The sequence below is a fragment of the Chiloscyllium punctatum genome, chromosome 45 (genome assembly GCF_047496795.1).
Source record: "Chiloscyllium punctatum isolate Juve2018m chromosome 45, sChiPun1.3, whole genome shotgun sequence".
Lineage (NCBI taxonomy): Eukaryota > Metazoa > Chordata > Chondrichthyes > Orectolobiformes > Hemiscylliidae > Chiloscyllium > Chiloscyllium punctatum.
The window spans coordinates 41693661-41713245 of record NC_092783.1 but is presented as its reverse complement, the minus strand read 5'-3'; the positions used below and the strand labels follow the sequence as shown (position 1 = coordinate 41713245).

Below are 19585 nucleotides of genomic sequence, written 5' to 3'. Positions count from 1 at the left end.
CCTGAGCAGTTGGAGGGCCTGAATCAAGGCCCATCTCTGATAGGAAGGTTAGCTTTATTAAATAATCACCTCAATCTTCTCTCATTATTCCCTGGTGTGTGACATTGAAAGCGGCATTGGGGTTGAGGTCAAAGTACTCAAAAGAATGAATTATGCAAATCTTCCATTGTTTATATTCCCAGTAACTGAATGTACTATACATTGTTAAACTTAACAAATTGTTTAGGTGCAAAAAGATAAAGATATAGAGAGTAATTTGACCAGTGTCACACATGGTTGATCACACTGTAAGAACATAAGAAAGCATTAGAATTATGATGGAGCAAGTCTTTCAGCAAACAGCATTTGTAAACATTCCAAGATTCCAAATCTCCATCAAAAATACAAGGACATGGTATTCTTTCAGCATGAATATTTCTTTCTTTGCAGAGATGTGCATTAGTGTCATGGCAGCAACAGAAGAGGCACAGATTAGTTTTCTCACAGTGATATTATCCCCACAAGTGATATTGTCCCTTGATGTAATTTGGTTGTTACTTATATTTGTAAATAGATTCTTATGGATGGTTTGGCCAGCTTATTGTTATAAAGGCATAACGTTTGTGTAAATAATCCTCAGTTCTGTACATATATTAGCTTATGAATAATTTTATAAATGCTAAGAAAGTCATTGGATTGATGCTGTGCAATCATTATCAGCTCCAAAGTGAATTCTGTACCTAAATTGGATGCGAGCATAAGAGGTACAGTTAGTAAGTTTGCAGATGACACCAAAATTGGAGGTGTAGTGGACAGCGAAGAGGGTTACCTCCGATTACAACAGGATCTTGACCAGATGGGCCAGTGGGCTGAGAAGTGGCAGATGGAGTTTAATTCAGATAAATGCGAGGTGCTGCATTTTGGGAAAGCCAATCTCAGCAGGACTTATACACTTAATGGTAAGGTCCTAGGGAGTGTAGCTGAACAAAGACACCTTGGAGTGCAGGTCCATAGCTCCTTGAAAGTGGCGTCGCAGGTAGATAGGATAGTGAAGAAGGCTTTTGGTATGCTTTCCTTTATTGGTCAGAGTATTGAGTACAGGAGTTGGGAGGTCATGTTGCGACTGTACAGGACTTTGGTTAGGCCACTGTTGGAATAGTGACTGCTGTTCTGGTTTCCTTCCTATCGGAAAGGTGTTATAAAACTTGAAAGGGTTCAGAAAAGATTTACAAGGATGTTACCAGAGTTGGAGGATTTGAGATATGGGGAGAGGCTGAATAGGCTAGGGCTGTTTTCCTTGGAGTGTCGGAGGCTGAGGGGTGACCTTATAGAAGTTTACAAAATTATGAGGGGAATGGGTAGGATAAATAGAGAAAGTCTTTTCCCTGGGGTCAGGGAGTCCAGAACTAGAGGGCATAGGTTTAAGGTGAGAGGGGAAAGATATAAAAGAGACCTACGGGGCAACCTTTTCACACAGACAGTGGTGCGTGTATGGAATGAGCTGCCAGAGGATGTGGTGGAGGGTGGTACAATTGTAACATTTAAGAGGCATTTGGATGGGTATATGAATAGGAAAGGTTTGGAGGGATATGGGCCGGGTGCTGGCAGGTGGAACTAGATTGGGTTGGGATATCTGGTCGGCATGGACGGGTTGGGCCGAAGGGTCTGTTTCCGTGCTGTACGTCTGGGTCTATGACTCTATAATACTATAATAATTTTAAGGCACATTGCTGAACCTGTACTAATAGCCCTAGCTAACTTTATAAGTACAGTTGACCAATGTCATTTTCTAATTAGTTAACCATTTTAATCTGCATTGGATGAGAAATGTTTATCCTGAAGGGATACATACTTTCAGGTTATATTAATGCTATCTTTTGAGGCAGTCTTCTACAAAATAAGGCATGTTTTCTTATCACTGTCTACAGATTATTCAGAGAAAGCAAGGTATATGGAAGTAACAAATATTATTGTATATCCTTTGCTTGATGAATGTGCAGTAGGGTCACACTATTTTGGAATTATGCAGCTTTAATAGTTCAGTGTTGCATGATGCACATACCAAACATATTTTAATAAATTAGACTAATAGAAAACAATGACCTAGGACTGGATTTTATATTCCCTTCATGTGGAAGAGCTATTGAATTCTAGAGGTAGCCTTCCTAACACTATTCACCCATTCCCTCAAAATATCCACAATGTCCTTAGGGAGTGCAAGATCTAAGGCAACCACCCACCTTTGCCGCAATTGTATCGCTTAAGTGGCGAATCGTTGGTTTCTAAGGATTGATTCCCACCTCAACTTGGCCACCTTGCTCAAGCATCTCGCAGGAAGAAGATGATGACTCTCTCAGGGACCCATTTTCCACATTGGTCCCCACCCCTCCCATCAAAGGTCTGTTCCTACTTTTGCAACTTTCCCTCCTGACCTCTCCTTCATATTTTCTGAACTCCACATTCCAACATTGTCACCCTAACTCCTGCCTCCCTGCAGTAGATTAGATTAGATTCCCTACAATGTGGAAACAGGCCCTTCGGCCCAACCAGTCCACGCCAACCCTCCAAAGATTGACCCACCCAGACCCATTTCCCTCTGACTAATGCACCTAGCACTATGGGCAATTTAGCATGGCCAATTCACCTAACCTGCACATCTTTGGATTGTGGGAGGAAACCGAAGCACCTGGAGGAAATCCACGCAGAAACGGGGAGAATGTGCAAACTCCACACACACAGTCTTCTGAGGCTGGAATTGAACCTGGGACCCTGGTGCTGTGAGGCAGAGTGCTAACCACTGAGCCACTGTGCTTGTAATACCCTCAAATTCGATTGGACCTGATCTCAGGACCTGAGACTAAAATAGCCCCAGTCCTGGTCACTGCTGCCACAGGCTGGCTGCTTTGTGCTACCAATCAGATTAGCCAACAACTTTCTGAGGTGCTACTTCCATCCTCACTTGCAACATCGAATGGCTGTGGAGCTGTTCTGATCAGTGGGCAGGCGTTCATCTCTCTCACTCTTCATGTGGTGGGTTTGGAAAGCCCACATCTGAAAATTCCTACCGCTAATGCGACCTCATCCATTGCAAAAGTGGTGCAATGTGGGTTTCTTTGAATGACTTCAGATGAGGTGAATTGCTAATTGCAGGATGTCAAGGAAAGGGACAGAATTGAGTGCAAATTGAACTGAGCAGCTGTTATTTATGTATTAGGAATCATCTGTAGAGCAGGTTGAGCAATTGGGCAGCCCAACTTCCCAGTAGTATGATACATGATCAATCTAAGGCAAGCAAGAAAAGATATAAATCATGGTGCATGTCATGGAAGAAAAATAATCTTTTTTTTACTGGAAAAGGCCTATATTTTACGAAAGATAACATGGCATTTTAAGGATGAATTAGTTAATAGACAACAAAATCAGTACTTTAAAAGTTGCCGTGGTTAAAGTATTTGGAATGGTGAGAATCAGAACACAATGTCTGAAGTGGTTTTGAAGAGTGTGTTTTATACTTATTGTATGAAATTCCAATTTGAAGCAATTTTCAGAATGTCTCGTATCTGTTAGTGTAACAAAGTGAGAGCTTTGTGATTGTTTTGATAAATAAACATAGTTTTCTACTTAAATTATACCTGTTTTCAAAACCTTCCGTGGCACCATCCCTCCCTGACTCTCCAATCTCTTTCAGTCTGACAATTCTTACTATGCTCCTCCAGTTCAGACAATTTGAACATCTCTGATTCCAAACACTATTTTCTTGACCATTTTGAATTCTCACTTTAAACCTCCTTACGTCACTTCACTCTCCTCCTACGATGCTCCTTGAAGCCTAACCTTGGGTTATCTGGGTGGAGCATCCGGGTGGAGCAGTGAGTTTCATCCGGAGGCTCACTGAAGGTGTTACCTAGTATGGTGATGAAACGTCTGAAAACGAACCTTCCAGCTCAGTGAGCAATCCTACATTCAGAACCTCAACCTGAGCTACAAATCTTCTCAAAACTTGCTTGTGTTATCCTTTCAAATAGTTCTTCATGTATCTGTGTCAAGCTTTGTTGGTAGTACATCTGTGTAACACTTCAATAATGTTTCACTACTTTAAAGGTGACATATTAATATCAATTATTGTTGTTAGTGTATACTGGATACATGTATTCATTCTCTCACAGGTGTGAGGTTTACATCAATGATTTGTGCATCACATTCCATTCTCCCAGCAGAAGCTTTCACATACAATTAATGGTACAGATGTTGTCTTCCTTTCCTAAGAAATGAGTCCTGTGATCTACACAGAGATATACAGAGAGAAAAGCACATGAAAGACACACAGTATGAGTTAAAGATTGCGAGTCAAGAGAATGGAAATAGAATTTAGAACAAAGTTTCAATATTTCCTCCAAATCCAGGCTCCAGCACCTGGTAAAAGTTTTATTGTAATTAAGTAGCACATTTATAATTGTTTGAACAATGCCATATTAAGAGTGTCACTCTTATTCATATGAAAGCTGGCACTTCAGTTTTACCTTCTCGCCCTCGTCTGGAGCAAGTTATTACTGGAAGAATATAGGGACCAGCAGGAAGGAATAGAATCCACAAAGCTAGGCAAAGGGTCTTGTGCAGTTGAGACAGGCCAGCATTCGGAAAAGAAGACTGGAAATATTGTTCTGTCCACTGATTGATCCTTGATTCAAGGATCAAACTATTTCAAGAAACACCCAGAATTCTCCTAAATAAGTCAATTGTATATTCTGTGACATAAGTGATTAATGAAGGATCATAATGGTTTGTGATTGTTTTTGTAACCACTTATTTCAAGTTTGCTAATGAAAATCAAATTTTTGAATCTTTTGATACAAATGTAATCAGTAAGGGCAAGATTAAATGTATGTTTAAAAACCAAACATTTCAATTCTTTGCACAGAAGTAGTTTTCTGCTGCGTTGTCACAAGTGCATGGGTTTTAACTGAGATCACCAAAACCCGTTTTCCTTACGATTTTAAGCAACTGCTTCTTTGAAAGGTTATGAGCATGATTGAGAGTCTTATCTCCGATATTAAAGCTGGTGTCTTAAACAGATGTTTAAGAACAGGATTGTTCATATAATTAATTTTACCTAACTGACAGGGCACAATTGGTGCACCATCTTGTCAGAAGATATTAGCAAAATCAGCATGCGACATAATACACTTCTTGTTTCTGGGATCTGTCTAAGAACACTTGGTAAAATAGAGTATTTTTGGCTGACTTCTTAAAATTGGCATCAGGCTGTCATGTTGACGTCATAATTAAACATTTTGAGTTCCATTTTGTGCACTAAAGTTATTGAATTACAGGAATATTTCTGATTGTGTGCAATTCCACGCATTTTTAGCTTGTATGGGCCACAATTTGCTTGGGATGATGTAAAGTGTTTACAAAATGAACAGTAGCTGAATGCCAACCACTTATGGTATTCACAATATAAATGATATTTCTTCCTTGTCATACACTCCTGCATTAACTGTGACATTCAAAACTTACGACGGTATTTTTATTTTTTCTGTCTACAGCCAGTTATAGGGAAATCAGGCGTTCCTCAAGGACCTTCTGAGCAAAAGGTTGCCGTGGTTACTGTTGACGACTGTGACACTTCCGTTGCATTGCGCTTTGGCAGTTTCATTGGGAATTATTCCTGTTCAGCTCAAGGAACACAATCTGGATCAAAAAAGTAAGATTATTTAAAAATACGAAATAAGCTCATGATAATTCTTCCCTTTATTATTCACAGCCATCATAAAGTTTTTTTTTCAACCCCATTGACTCAGCCAGCACAATTAACTGCGCAAAAATTTCCAACTTTAGTCTAAAGAACAACCATGGAAATAGTGTAACTCTATTAACAGAATTATCCCAAAAGACTTCAATACGATGTAAGGAAAACAGACAGAGATGCAAACAGAAAAATAGTCACAACCAGAAACTTGATTTAAAAGACGATTTTCAGGAGAATCTTAAAGGAGGAGAGGGAGATGGAGAAGAAGATAAATTAAGCACGTGGGTTTAGGTAGTTAAAATCATAGCTGTTCATGATGAGGAAAGGGAAGGTGACTCATAGGCAGCCAGAGGCAAAGAAGCATGTAGAGAATAAACACACTGCTCACTATAATTCTAAGTTTGGCCGATTGGAAGGTGCAAAGATCATCTTAGCTCTGAGGAAAGAAAAACACCTGTAGTGTGACACTTGCAGTCTGTCTTATTTTGATGGCAATGGAATCACCAACAGCGTTAATGTGAAATAGTGGAAATATCCAGGCTCATGTCTTCACAATTAACCCTCACCACTGTGTTTCAGACTGCCCTTAACGTATGCTATGAAAATATCCACAAATGCATTATGTGTAACTTATCAATTATATAGTTGCATATATTTTGATATCTACAGATGGAAAAAAAATCAGTGAATGGGACTGACTATCAATTATTACCACATAGTATGTCAAGGCATACAAGGGCTATGGTCCAAGTGCTGGAAAATGGGATTAGCATAGTTAGGTTGTTGTTTTGGACTGGTATAGACTTAATGGGCTGAAGGGCCTTTTTCTGTGCTGTAGACCTCTATGACCTTATGACTCTGACTGTCATAGTCATGTGGGTAATATACCATCCAGCTGCACTGTTTCAGATGCATTGCATCTTTCATAATTTCATTCCATGGAATACGGCATTTCATTTTCAATTGAATTAGCCTAATTTCTAACTTCAGCATATTCTACTAACTTAACCCATCCACATATCTCTCAGGTAGGTATTTGGACTATATATTTGCTTTGGCTATGTTTACTTGGTTGCAGTTCCAAATATATTTTTTTCTTCTTGTGATTGTCGTAAATGAAAAGGAGAATACTTGCATTAATCCTGCAAATAATTGTCTTTTTTGTCCCTGTTTGATTCTGCCCTTTCTGAAGATAGGGCACCCTGCTGGTTAAACAGCTGAGTTGCGGTGTTGGCTGTGACTGTAAATAGTCAATTTACAGTCCAAAAGCTAGTGTGCTTCCAATTAAACCTGTTGGACAAGAACCTGGTGTTGTGATTTTTTAACTTTGTACACCCCAGTCCAATACCGGCATCTCCAAATCATTGAACTATCTATTGCAACTTATTCTTAGTAAAACTTTACATATGTCAAACATGTATAATAGTTCAATTATTAATTGTTGTTCATTTCTTCCATGCACAAAATCATCCAATATTTATTTATTTATATTACATCATGAATATTAATATTGAGCAAACTATATGATCTCCACATCTCAATTCCATGATATTAATCAAGATTTCATGGCAATATATGGTTATGGTAGTTCACCTTTAGTTAAAGATTTGTGCATTATTATCATACTTCATTATATATGTACGGCTTTGCCCACACATGATCATCTCTAACTGGTAAAATTCAGCCTATGGATGAAGGATCTTGTATTCAGAACAGCCTAAACTATTTTTTGATTTTGTTTCTCAGGTCTCTGGATTTGACAGGTCCTTTGCTTCTTGGTGGAGTTCCAAACTTGCCTGAGGATTTTCCTCTTCAGAATCATGAATTTATGGGATGCATGAAAAACCTGTTTATAGATAACCAGCAAATTGATATGGCTGATTTCATAGCAAATAATGGCACAGTGTCAGGTAAGTTAGAGAAACCATTATGATGTAACACATTGGAGTTTCTAGTGTACTGAGTTTGCCAGAAGGGTAAAGCAGCATCAGAAAAAGATAATATAAAAGGTAAGCATCTCTCTGTGGTCAGACTGGGAATAATATTGGCAGAACTTATGGTCAGAGATTTTTCTTTGCTTGCATATCACATGGGAAAACCTAACAGAGTAAGGAAAGTTTATTTAAAGGCAAAAATAATAATGCCTTGTAGTAAATAGATATGTGTACTGTGTATCACAATGCTAATTCCGGTTATTTTCATGGTTTACATTTAAAAATGTAAATTGTCCTGCAGAAGAAGAAATTATCTGCTTTCACTCTGAAATTAAAAGGATAATAATTTGTTCTGCCACAAAGAGCCAGCTGAATTCTCACTTTTGAAAGTAAGGAATAGATGACAGTGTTTTACAATAAATGTGTTGGTACAACAAGATGAGCCTAATCTTTCCTTTTGTAGGGTGCTCTGCAAAGTGGAATTTCTGTGATTCAAACACGTGCAAGAATGGAGGAACATGTGTGAACAGATGGGAGACCTTCAGTTGTGAGTGTCCCCTGGGCTTTGGAGGCAAGAACTGTGAACAAGGTACAGTCACAGATGCAAAACCTCATCAGTATGTTGATCAGAATTCTTATTTCAGTTAATAAATTACCAGAGCTTTTTATTTGTTGGCAGTTGCTGCATTAAGCAGCTTTTCTTTGAATTAAGGAATTAAGGATCTTGGTCCCTAAAGACCAGATTCTGACTTCTCTTCCTTGACATTCAAGATAAAATTTATTACCATGTTCTCAACACTATCTATCATTAGGTTCATTTGGACAGGAATAACTGTTGGGGCTATGGTGTGGAGGACTGAATCAATGAATTGAGCTACAACAATAGGAGTGGGAGAGACATTGAAAGTTAGTGATCAAACAAAGTAAATCTGCACTGGGCCATTTTCAAAAGGCAAGTGTTAGAAGGGTCATACATAAAGTGACCAATATGATGTATATTAAATGACCAGCATGAAAGGACTTCAAACGTTTGCAATTTCCTTTTTTTATAATGTGTTGTGAATGCAGTGCAGCTTTTCACAGAGTTCATTAAGGCACTGCTTTGTTCATACAATTAAGTTTTTAAAGGGAATGTGGCAAATTGAGAGCAAGCTTGTTGAATGACAGAAAATAAAATTGGTTAATAGCTGTTTTTTGGATTGGGTGGGGATAAGTAGTAGGTTCCCACATGGTTAGCATGTCTTTACTGGGGTTCCGTGTCTACAGAATTCCAGTTAATAGAAGTGTAACATTTTTACTGAAAGGCTAATATTCCAACAGGTGATGTGGACAAGGGGTCCTCGTTATGTTTTGTAAAATACCATGATTATATTTGCAGGTTTAATTATATGATATATGTTCTTATTAAATTGACAGTTGACCATGAAACCATTGTCAATTGTAGGAAAAAACTCATTCGGTTCACTAATGTTCTTTAGGTGATGATATCTGTCATCCTTGCATGTGACCAGATCCACATCAATTGTTAATCGCTCTCTGGGCAATTAGAGATGGACAATAAATCCTGGTCTAGCCAGAGATGCCCGCATCCTGTGAATGAATAAAAAGAAATGCAAAATGGTTATTTCCCAAGGTAGTGATTTAATGTGTATAACTCTAATTAACTACTCTCAACTGATAAACCTTTGCTAGTTAGCCGCCTTTAGGTTGTGTAATGAAGATTAAAGTTCAATGTTGTGTGAATAACAAAAATTCGATGTCTTTCCTAACCCTCTGACTGCCAGCTATACTTGAAACAGTATAGTTGAACCACATTTATCCAGAAAGCTGGGAGTCAACCAACAGGAGTTAAAAGTTTTGTAATCCATAGCATAATGGCAGACTTCCAGAAGTTCTGAAAGTTCACAAAATGTATACATGTACATGCGGCACAGCAGATGGCTGCAAAGTGAATTGTGTAAAACACAAAACCCCTGTGCATGGATCCAGTTACAATGCACCTGCCTCTGGCATGATGGAGTCTGTCTTACTTTAAAAACAACCCTTCAAAAGAAACCAAAATAAAACATAAGAAAATCTTCAGATTAAGTCTCAGGAGTACTTTAGTAAATACTTTTTTTATTTTAGATGTTAAGTTATAAGCATGGAACATTATTATGGAAACAACTTCGGTTTTGCTTTTATAGGTGCCATCAGCTTTGCACTGTTGTAAATAACATAAATGTAATTTTTTTCTCTGTAAACATGAATAACATGTATACAATACTTTAAATGGAAATTTTCAACAGTGAGTATTTTAAATAAGAATCCAGAATTCTTTGAAGATAAAAGTAAAGACGTTCTCAATCATTGGCAGGCCAGATCTATCAAGTTTGTGAGTGTATTCATAATACATTTTAATTGCAATAGTTAACTACTAGGACATTTCAATCTTAGAATGTTGTTTGTCTTTTGCTGTGTTAGCTGATCTCAATTGCAGCAGTGCCAAGCAACTCTCATTAGCCTCAATGACCCGCGTAAGGAACTTTTCCACATATCTACCTGTCTACTTACTCTATGCCAGAGAATTCTGGAGAAACCCAACACATCAGGCAACACCTTTGCAGAGAGAAACAGAATTAATGTTTCTAGACCATTGACTCCTTCAGGACTGTTCTGACAAAGAATCATACTTGACCAGAGCATTAAATCTATTTCTCACTCCATAGATTCTCCAGACAAGCTGAGTTTCTCTCGCATTCTCTGCATTTCTTTCAGATTTCCAGCATTCTGCAGTATTTTGCTTTTATATATCTACTGAACCTTCCTGCAAACTGTGATAAGTGTCAACACCAAGTGATCAGATTGGGCTTGAATGGGATACTCCATATAATTGAATAATTTGCAAACTGTCGCTATGAATTCAAAATGACAGTATCCCCACCTATAATTCTAACCCAATGTGAGCCAACTTCTTTCGAAAGGGAGAAAAGGGACAAAATCAAGAGAAATCCTTTCCAGACAGTAATGCATACCAATGAATGATGTGAAAGTTGTAAACCACTGGAATTCAAATATCACCACGATGCAGGAATCAATAGACTTCCTAAGTTTTTGAATTATCATTAAACACGAAAATGAAACTTCAACTTTGTAGTAAATCTAGAATCTATTCGTGTAAATTTTCAACTTCTATTACCATCAATAGTGGGATTGTGAATCCTACATAGATATGAAAATGTGAAAGCTGAATGATCATTACCATCTACCAGTAAAGTATGAGCATATTTCTACCATGGAAGTTTGCTTGCTAAAGGAAGCTCTGTACGAATGGCTGAAAACAAATATTTCTGTGCTGTAGACCTCTATGAATATGACTCTATAATATGGTCTAAAAATTAGGAGGCACATATTTTCATCCTGAAAATTCTTCACTCATGAAAAGAAGCCAAAGTAAGGAGAGCTCCCGGAGATGTATGGAATGCCTAGCAAGATAGAAAAGTTCAGTTCTGAATAGTAATTCAGATCAATCTACAACTGCATAAAAAGGGCTACACTGTCACAAAACATAAGCTGAAGAGAATTTGGATTGTAAACCCCTTTTTGTTCAAATATGTCAGTGAGAAAACTATGATTTTGAACCATAGGCAGTGGGAATATATTCAGGCTGAAGTGCCAGTAATAATTCTGTGGCCACTTAGCATTTGATCCCTCCTGTCTGTTTCTACCATTAACATAATGTACTGTGTATGACTAATTTGCACAGCTGCTAGCTAACATGGATCAGAGAAGGAAAGATTAAGTAGAAAAGAGCGCAAGGGAAATGTAGGCTGGAGGTGAACGGCTGGAATTGAATGATGTCACATATTGGAATATCAAGAGTTTTTGGGTTTGGCTTCAACTCTGATGAATAGGATAACTTTATTTTCTCCTATGGTCACTTGGTAAAATGAAGTAAGTTGAATGTTTGCATATCATCTCCATGACATGGAATTCTTTTGCTAATCTGAGTGGTATGTGAGATGGCAGTGTTGGTGAGCAATATTATCGAATGCTTACCAAATAATTTAAGGATGGAACACCTGCAGTTAGGACAGTTGAAAAGTGACTAGTAGACTAATTGAAGTATTTGATAAAGTAGATTTTGGAGTACAATTTGCTGTCAAAGTGTAAACAAGAACATTTTTCAGAACAGACTTACAAACTAGGAGCCTGAAGTAGGCCATTTGGCTCTGACATTCAATAAGATTATTGCTAATCTGATTGTAACCTGAGTTCCACATTCCAACCTACTCCTGAATACCCTTGACTCCCTTTTCGCAAGAATCTATCCATCTGTACCTTTTAAAGATATTCAATCACTCTGCCACTACCACTGTCTGACGAGAAGAATTTCACTCAGAATCATTGGTGTTTCATAAGAGAGCCACTCATTCTTCCAAATGTCCAATGGACATAGGCTCAAAGCTATCCATCTTTTCCCAAAAGATACTTTCTCATCTCAGGATTAAGTTTTATAAACCTTTTCTGAACTTCGAGTGCATCTATATTCTTTCTTAAATAAGGAGACCAAAAATGTACACCATGCAAGTACTCTGTAAAATTATTGCAAAAACATCTCTACTTTTCAATTCCATTTCCCCTTACAATAAATTACACCATTCTATTTGCTTTCCGAATACCCCTCTGTTTCTGTATTACTAACTTCTTGTGATTCATGTACCAGGATGCCCAAATCCTTCTATACATCTGAATTCTACAGTTTCTCTCCAATTAAGCAACATGCTGTTTTACTAACTTTCTGCCTAAGTGAGTAAATTCACATTTTGCGACATTATACTCCATCCGCTGTTTTTTCCCCATTCACGCAACCTGTCCATAACTACTTTGCATAGGTTGGTATACTCATTTGGCTGGATGGTTGGTTTGCAATACAGACTGATGCCAACAGTGTGGGTCCAACTGATGGTACCAAAGTGCTTGCTTGCAGCTATTTAGTTCCTCTTCCAAATTGACACTTATTATGTTCTAGCCTTGATGGTGAGTATGAACAACTTATTTTACCTTAGGAAACAACATGAGTAAGTTCAGTTATCACATTTACTGTTTTCCATGGCCTCATGCTTTAACTAATTCTTTTTACTCCCATGCTCTTTCAGCCTGGGGCAGTGAGGCTAATTTTAGACCTCTATGACCACCCAAAATGATGAAGATCTAACCTTCCTGTTATCAAGATGGTTCTGAGCCACAGCAAGCCTACGTTTATTCACTAATCCACTGGTTGGGGGGGGGGGGGGGGGGTAGTAGATTGTTATTTTTAACACCCAAGAGCTAGGAAGTGCAGGTTTTGTTGGAAGGAAGTTACTGTTTATACAGAACCAGAACAAAATGATAAAATGTGTGACTGTCATTCAACTGTCGATTGTTACCAGCTCAAATGAAGTTCGTTTAATTACCCTATAGCATTTGCCAAGTTCTCTTTTGCAACAGTGGGAGAAAGGAAAAGTTTTCTTACGTTTAATGTTTCCTTCTTAGCAGCTGCTTCCGTTCTATTCTAAATTTATAAAGCAATTCAGTCAGATTCCACAAGCTGACCTCCTGCATTCTCAGGTTAATGAATTTTCCATTAATTATAAAACAATAGCAAACGTAATAGAAATTCCCTGGAAATGGCCACATGTATGAGGAGTTAAAGATTCGTATCTGTGTTCATTGATATTGAGAAGTTTAGTTTCCTCTGCTGCAGCTGTTTGCTTTGGAATGCAATGCTGCTGGTTGAAAAGGTAGCACAGCATTCTGAATATACAGCATCTTCTCAATGGAGCTAATTCATTCTTTAGACAAGAGGACAGCTAGATTAAAGATGTATACTTTTGCCATTTAACCTATGGGAAAAATCAAAGCAGCTGAAGCGTGGATGCTGAAAGTTAAAGCTGATCTAAAATGAGATGGTAAATGAAGGAAAAAAAACTACATTGAACATGAGTGCTGAAAAATCATGCTACCCGTCACTGTAAGGGTTGTGACCTATCTCTGCAGCCTATAAAAAAATTGACTCCGGGAGCAGATAAAGCTGCCTGAATGATTTGGCAGGTTAATTGAGCCATACAGATTGCAGAGAGTCTAGCTTTGATCTCGACCTGTACTAAGTTAGCTAATGTCTGCTGGGGAAAGAGGGAGAACTGCATTAGAGGCACAGTGATGTGTATAGAGTGTAGCTGTTCCACTTATATCTGGAAATGCACAAAAGAAATGAAAGGCTGGGTAATTATTGTCAAAACTAATCTGAAATGATGTGTGAAATAATGTTAATATCTGAAATCATGTGTGAAATAACATTACAAGGAAAGGTGCACTTAATAACTACATTACCATTAATCAGGATTCCAATCATTATTCAGGATGTTTTGTTTGGTACTGTCAATTGATTTGTCTGTATTTGTTTATATTTTATCTAGGTATTCTTAGGTCTTAAGTACAGTATATTGGGTAGGTAATCCTCCTCCTTGGAATTGGTGTCTTAAATGTACAACTGCTCCTTTTGTTTAGTTCGAACATTTTTTAGGAATAATTCACACAATATTGATTAATGGAATTAATTTATTGCCTACTTGTGCAGCAGAAACAGTAGGAGTTGGAAATGAAAGCCAAGTAAGATAGTCAATCATCTGGACCTTTTAGTCAAAATATGAACACTATTTCTAACTCTGCTAAAACCCTGTTGTTGGGTCACCTTGAATGATAGTTGTCAGTATCCTTGGAAATAAACAGTTCTTGAAGGTTGAGATAGTTTTTAAAAAAAGCAATTTTTCTTTAAATATTGTCAACAGAAGTTCAAAATAATTATTAATAATGATTTTCAATCAAGAATTTGTTTCAAAAGAAACTTTGCCATCTTACGCTCTTCAGGTATGTATGTACTAGGATACCAGTATGCAAATTTACCTTGGCTTAATTAATTTGGGAAATTAATTTGCACACTTGGGATAATGAAGCCACAGACAGCCATTAACTTTAGGGTTAAACTGAGCCCACGCAAATCCCACTGCATGTGAACATATGGAATTTTCTGAATGGATCATGCAGAGGGAAATGGCTCACAACAAAACCAGTACAACTGAGCTTTAGACAGAAACACATTTATCTGAACCATCTGGTGTTATATGATAGTGTGAAAGATTGATTAAATCTGCACAGTTTGCATATATTCTGGAGAAGTTCAGCAACATCTGTATGCAAAGGAAAATTTACAAAACAGATAGACAGGCTGTGGCATGAGCAGGTGAAGAGGTCCATCACCTAACCTTCCAAGGAAATTCAGTCATTCCTGGTTTGAACTCTTAGGATGCCTCCTCTTCCCAGTGGCAAATGTACTGTCTACCATTGAATCATGTAAAAGCCCTGTCTCTTTCTCTGCCTGGCTCTTTGTTGGCGTTAGAGTGAGTTTGTTTTTGTAAAATATGTGCAGAAAAATGAAACTTTGCTCCAAGTGACAGTATGTGCAAGTGTCAGTTTTCACCACGCAAGATGTCACAGGAATGAAAGTGTTATTTTCCTGTGAAGAGAAATTTTACATGAATTATTGATTTCTACACAGCTTCCAGCCATCAATTTAAAACCCTATAATGTGGGAATCAAATTAATATTGAAAGACACCAGCAAGCTTCAGAACATTTAGCTCCCAATGAACAAAAGAAAATGCGTATAATGACTTGTGCAAATGGAAAGATAGGAATTGTTAGATGCAAAGAAGTCTAAGGCGCAACCTGACAATTCGATGATAGAACTGTGATGAAGTTATGAAGTAATGCTGACAATAAATATTTAACTTTCTCTATTACAGTGTAATTAGTAATGAGGCCAGGAAGGCTCCAAGGAAAGGAAAACCTTGAGAACTATAGGCCAAGGGTTTCCTTTTTGTTGTCATTTCACATTGCTGGGATGTTGATATCTCAGCCAATATCAGTTTCTCTTACTCGTCCCTAATTGCCCCAGAAAAAATGGCATCGAGCTACTTGATTAAGCCATTGCAGAGTATAGTGAGTTGCAAAGTCTGTTCACAACTTATCCCATTTAGTGGTAGTTCCAGGCAACATGATGGAGGGTATCCCCAATATGAAGATTGGACATTAACTCCGTAAGTGCTATATGGTGGGCAGTTCAACTGATACTATAATGGATGGATGCATCTATATGAACTAGATTGCTAAGAACAATGACAGGTATGTTTTTCTCTCTTGCTGGTTCCAACCACCCCGCACTGTACAAATCTGGGTTAGCAGCATGTGCTTTAAGGCTAGACAGTAGTGGTGTTACCAAGCCAGTCTTGGGAATGTTCCCCACACAGAGTACATTCTGTATCCTTGCCACCCTTTGTTCTTCTCTGAAATGATTTTCAATGTAGAGAAGAACTGATTGAACAGCTGTGAGAGATTTTGGTCGGTGATAATCAGAAGGAGATATCCTCATCCATTTTTGACCTGATGCCATGAGGTTTAATGAGGTGCAGTCATAGAACATGACAGTGCAGTACATGCCCTTCGGCCCTTGATGTTGTGCCGATTTGTAAAACTAATCTGAAGCCCATCTAACCTGCACTATTCCATTCTCATCCATATGCCTATCCAATGACCATTTAAATGCCCTTAAAGTTGGCAAGTCTACTACTGTTGCAGGCAGTGCGTTCCACGCCCCTACTACTCTCTGAGTCAATGTGGAGGACTGCAGGACAACTCCTTCACCTCCATCCCAGACAGTCTCTCCTTTTGTTTTTTTTCTGGATATAGCCATTGGTGATGAAGGTGCCTTGGCTGTTGTAAGATATGATTCTGAGAGTATGACTGTGTCAGGCTGTTGCTTGATTATTCTGTCCTTCCCAAGGATGTTACACTTGCTATGTGCCATGTCACAGTACCTTCTTTTATGTTTCCTCAACACTGTCCGATATTCAAGAGACTTCCTGTTACAGCAAACCTAATGCCCTTACTGAATACATAAAGACAAGCCAGGTATGTTCAGTACTCATTCCATTTCGTATCTTTTTTGCAAAGTCTAACGTAATCTCAAACATCAATTTATTTAATTGAAAAGTTGGTGTCATGTAATTATGCCACTCTATTACTTATCCTTTGAGGCTATTTTACATGTAATTTAACTTGTATAAATTTTTATAACACTGACAAAACAATGTCTTTCTTAAAATATAAATGCAAAGTGACATTTATTGGGCAATTTAATTTCAGTTTACCTTAAGATAAAAGCCCAAAGCCAGTTGATTGAATTAGTGTGCAAGAGTATCTTGTAGTAGGGTCAAAGGTGCATGGATGCTGAATTATCCTTTTAGTTTCTGATTTTATGTTCAAAATGTTTATATTTTAAAACTCAAGAATGGTATGGCATAGTCCACTATATAAGCAGTTCTAAATGTTTGGCAACACAGATCAAACTTCGACTGTGTCATTGAACTAGAAACACAGAGTGTCCTATAAACTAATGAATTGTATGGAAAACCCACTCACTATCTGTGATTGAATTTCTTTCCTGATTTATCTTCCTCCTCCATTCTTTTCTGCACAGTACAGAATGGAAACAAAACAAATTGAAATTGTGTTAGAAACCAAAATCCAAGCATTGCCCCATCGGTATAAGGAAATAGAAACTTGGGTTGTGCACAGAGGGAATGACATTCCTGTATATTTTCTGTAGCTTTATTTTAAAGGGTTTCATATTTCACAGTAAAGTGAAGCAAGTTCAAGTGTAAAAAATACATTCAATTCATATTGTAAGACAGCACAAAGGAGTATGGATGTAATACAGTTTGAAAGGAAAAATGAGAAGAGACAATGAAAAGTAAATGGTGTACTTTAAAACTGAGGCAGCTGAGGTTTCTGAACACAAATCTTTGTAAGTGGCAGGACAGGTTTATTATGAGTATATTGTTTATGATGGGACTTAATTGTGATCAGAAATATACTGCCTGAAAGGACTGTAAGACTTGTTTCAATAGTAAATTTTAGAAGACGATTGAACACACACTGGAAGGCGTGATAAGAGCAAAGTAATAGTAAAAAAGCATGGAATGGGTCTTATTGGATAACTTTCATGTTACCAAAGTGGCAAGAAGGGCAAAATGCTGTCTTTCTGAGCGTTAACACTCAATCCTTGCTGAAACATGGCATAGCATCCTTGTTTGATTTTCATTTTCTCCCTCCTTCTCAACTATAAATCACTGTGCCACTGCATCTGCTGCAGGATGATGATTGTATTCTGGGTTGTTGTATGTAAGATATGAATCTGTGAATATGACTCAGTGAGGCTGTTGCTTGACTAGTCTGTGAGGCAACTGTCCTTGGTACTAGACCCTCAAGTGTTTGTGAGGAGGAATTTTCAGGGTAAACGGGATAATATTTACCAGTGCATTAGTCAGTGCCAGATGGTCTGTCTGGTCAGTCTGCTATGGGTCTGGAATCACATGTAGGCCAGACCCAGTGGATTTCCTTTCCTGAAGGACATGAATGAACCAGATGGGTTTATACAACAGTTGGCAATGGTTTCACCATCGTGACTTGATTTTATTGAATACACATCTCACCATCTTCTGTGGTGGGATTCACACTCAGGTCCCAGAACATTTACCTGGATTATAACAATTATTACATCACAATGTGCTCTCTGGATTATTGGGTAAGTGACAGTACCACTACCTCATCACTTCCCTGTGTCAAAAAGAGATGGAACATTGAATGCATTTCTTTCCATCTAGGTTATTTGGATTTCTTTGACAAAGTAGTGAAAGGATGGGCTGGACTTGATGTTCTCTATGAATGCAGATGATACAGTTCAAGAAGGATGGATGCAAAGTTGTCAGTTTTGTCCTTTTCCCCCCTCGTGGAATTTCTGTCTTTCCAGTGGATTTCCAATATGTAAATCTATGCAAGAATTAATGAATCTCATTGTACCTAATCACTAAATGATTTTAAAAATCACACAGCACCAGGTTGTAGTCCAACAGTACTAGCTTTCAGAGTGCTGCTCCTTCATCAGCTACTTCCAAATAAACCTGTTGGACTGTAACCTGGGGTTGTGTGATTTTTATCTCTGTCCACCCCAGTCCAACATCGGCACCTCCACATCATGACTAAATGATTTGTCTCTTCTGTTATTCTTCTGTTTAATCAATGTTCATGCCCAGTATCACAAATCTTGTGCTTTCACCTTGATTTGCCGATTTACAGGCAATCACCAATATTTGAACTCACCAACTAATCACCTGATTGAGTTAACAAATTTGGTAAGAAATAAAAATAATCCTGGAAATACAAAACTGTTATGACAGCATCCGAGGAAAGCAAAACTAAATTAACGACACTTAAGATCAATGACTTATTGTCAAACTGTTTAGTCTGTGTATGTTAGGATAAGTTGATATGGATTAGCTATCAGACCTCTTCCATTTTCTTCCGTTTCAGAGTGCATCTTCTGAAAGATGAGAAGAACTTGTGACACATAGTGCTCTATACGTGCAGAAGCTCTTAAAATTCACGGATGCTTCACTTAAGCGGCTAGTTATTTATTGATAGCACAATGGATTGAAAAATTATTTCAGTGTTTAGTTAATATTTTATGTAACCTTCCCATAAGAATATAGTAATGAACTGATTCTTTTTTTCTCAGTAATGGCCAGTCCACAACGGTTTCTAGGGAGCAGCCTTGTTTCCTGGAGTAATCTTGTCAACACAATCACTTCACCCTGGTGCATTGGTCTGATGTTCCGGACACGGCAAGCAACTGGCATCTTTATTCGAATAGAAGCTGGTCAGTTTTCAACAGTTAGCATTCAGGTTGGTCACTTTTGACATTGTTATTGCTTTATTTAAACCTTTACAGATTGTTCGTGTGGGGATGCATATTTATCCTTCATATCCTGTGTTAACTTAGAAGAAAC

General features: G+C 37.9%; 1 protein-coding gene across 4 annotated transcripts in view; it reads left to right on the top strand.

Moving 5' to 3' along the window:
- The window catches only part of celsr2 (cadherin, EGF LAG seven-pass G-type receptor 2), a 327026-nt gene that overhangs the window by 227039 nt on the left and 80402 nt on the right, over positions 1–19585 (top strand). For all 4 annotated transcript variants that reach the window (XM_072563587.1, XM_072563585.1, XM_072563586.1 and 1 more), the window contains exons 6-9: positions 5526–5683; positions 7475–7638; positions 8126–8251; positions 19315–19481. In XM_072563587.1, coding sequence (XP_072419688.1) covers positions 5526–5683; positions 7475–7638; positions 8126–8251; positions 19315–19481 — 615 coding nt within the window. The remainder of the gene's footprint in view (positions 1–5525; positions 5684–7474; positions 7639–8125; positions 8252–19314; positions 19482–19585) is intronic.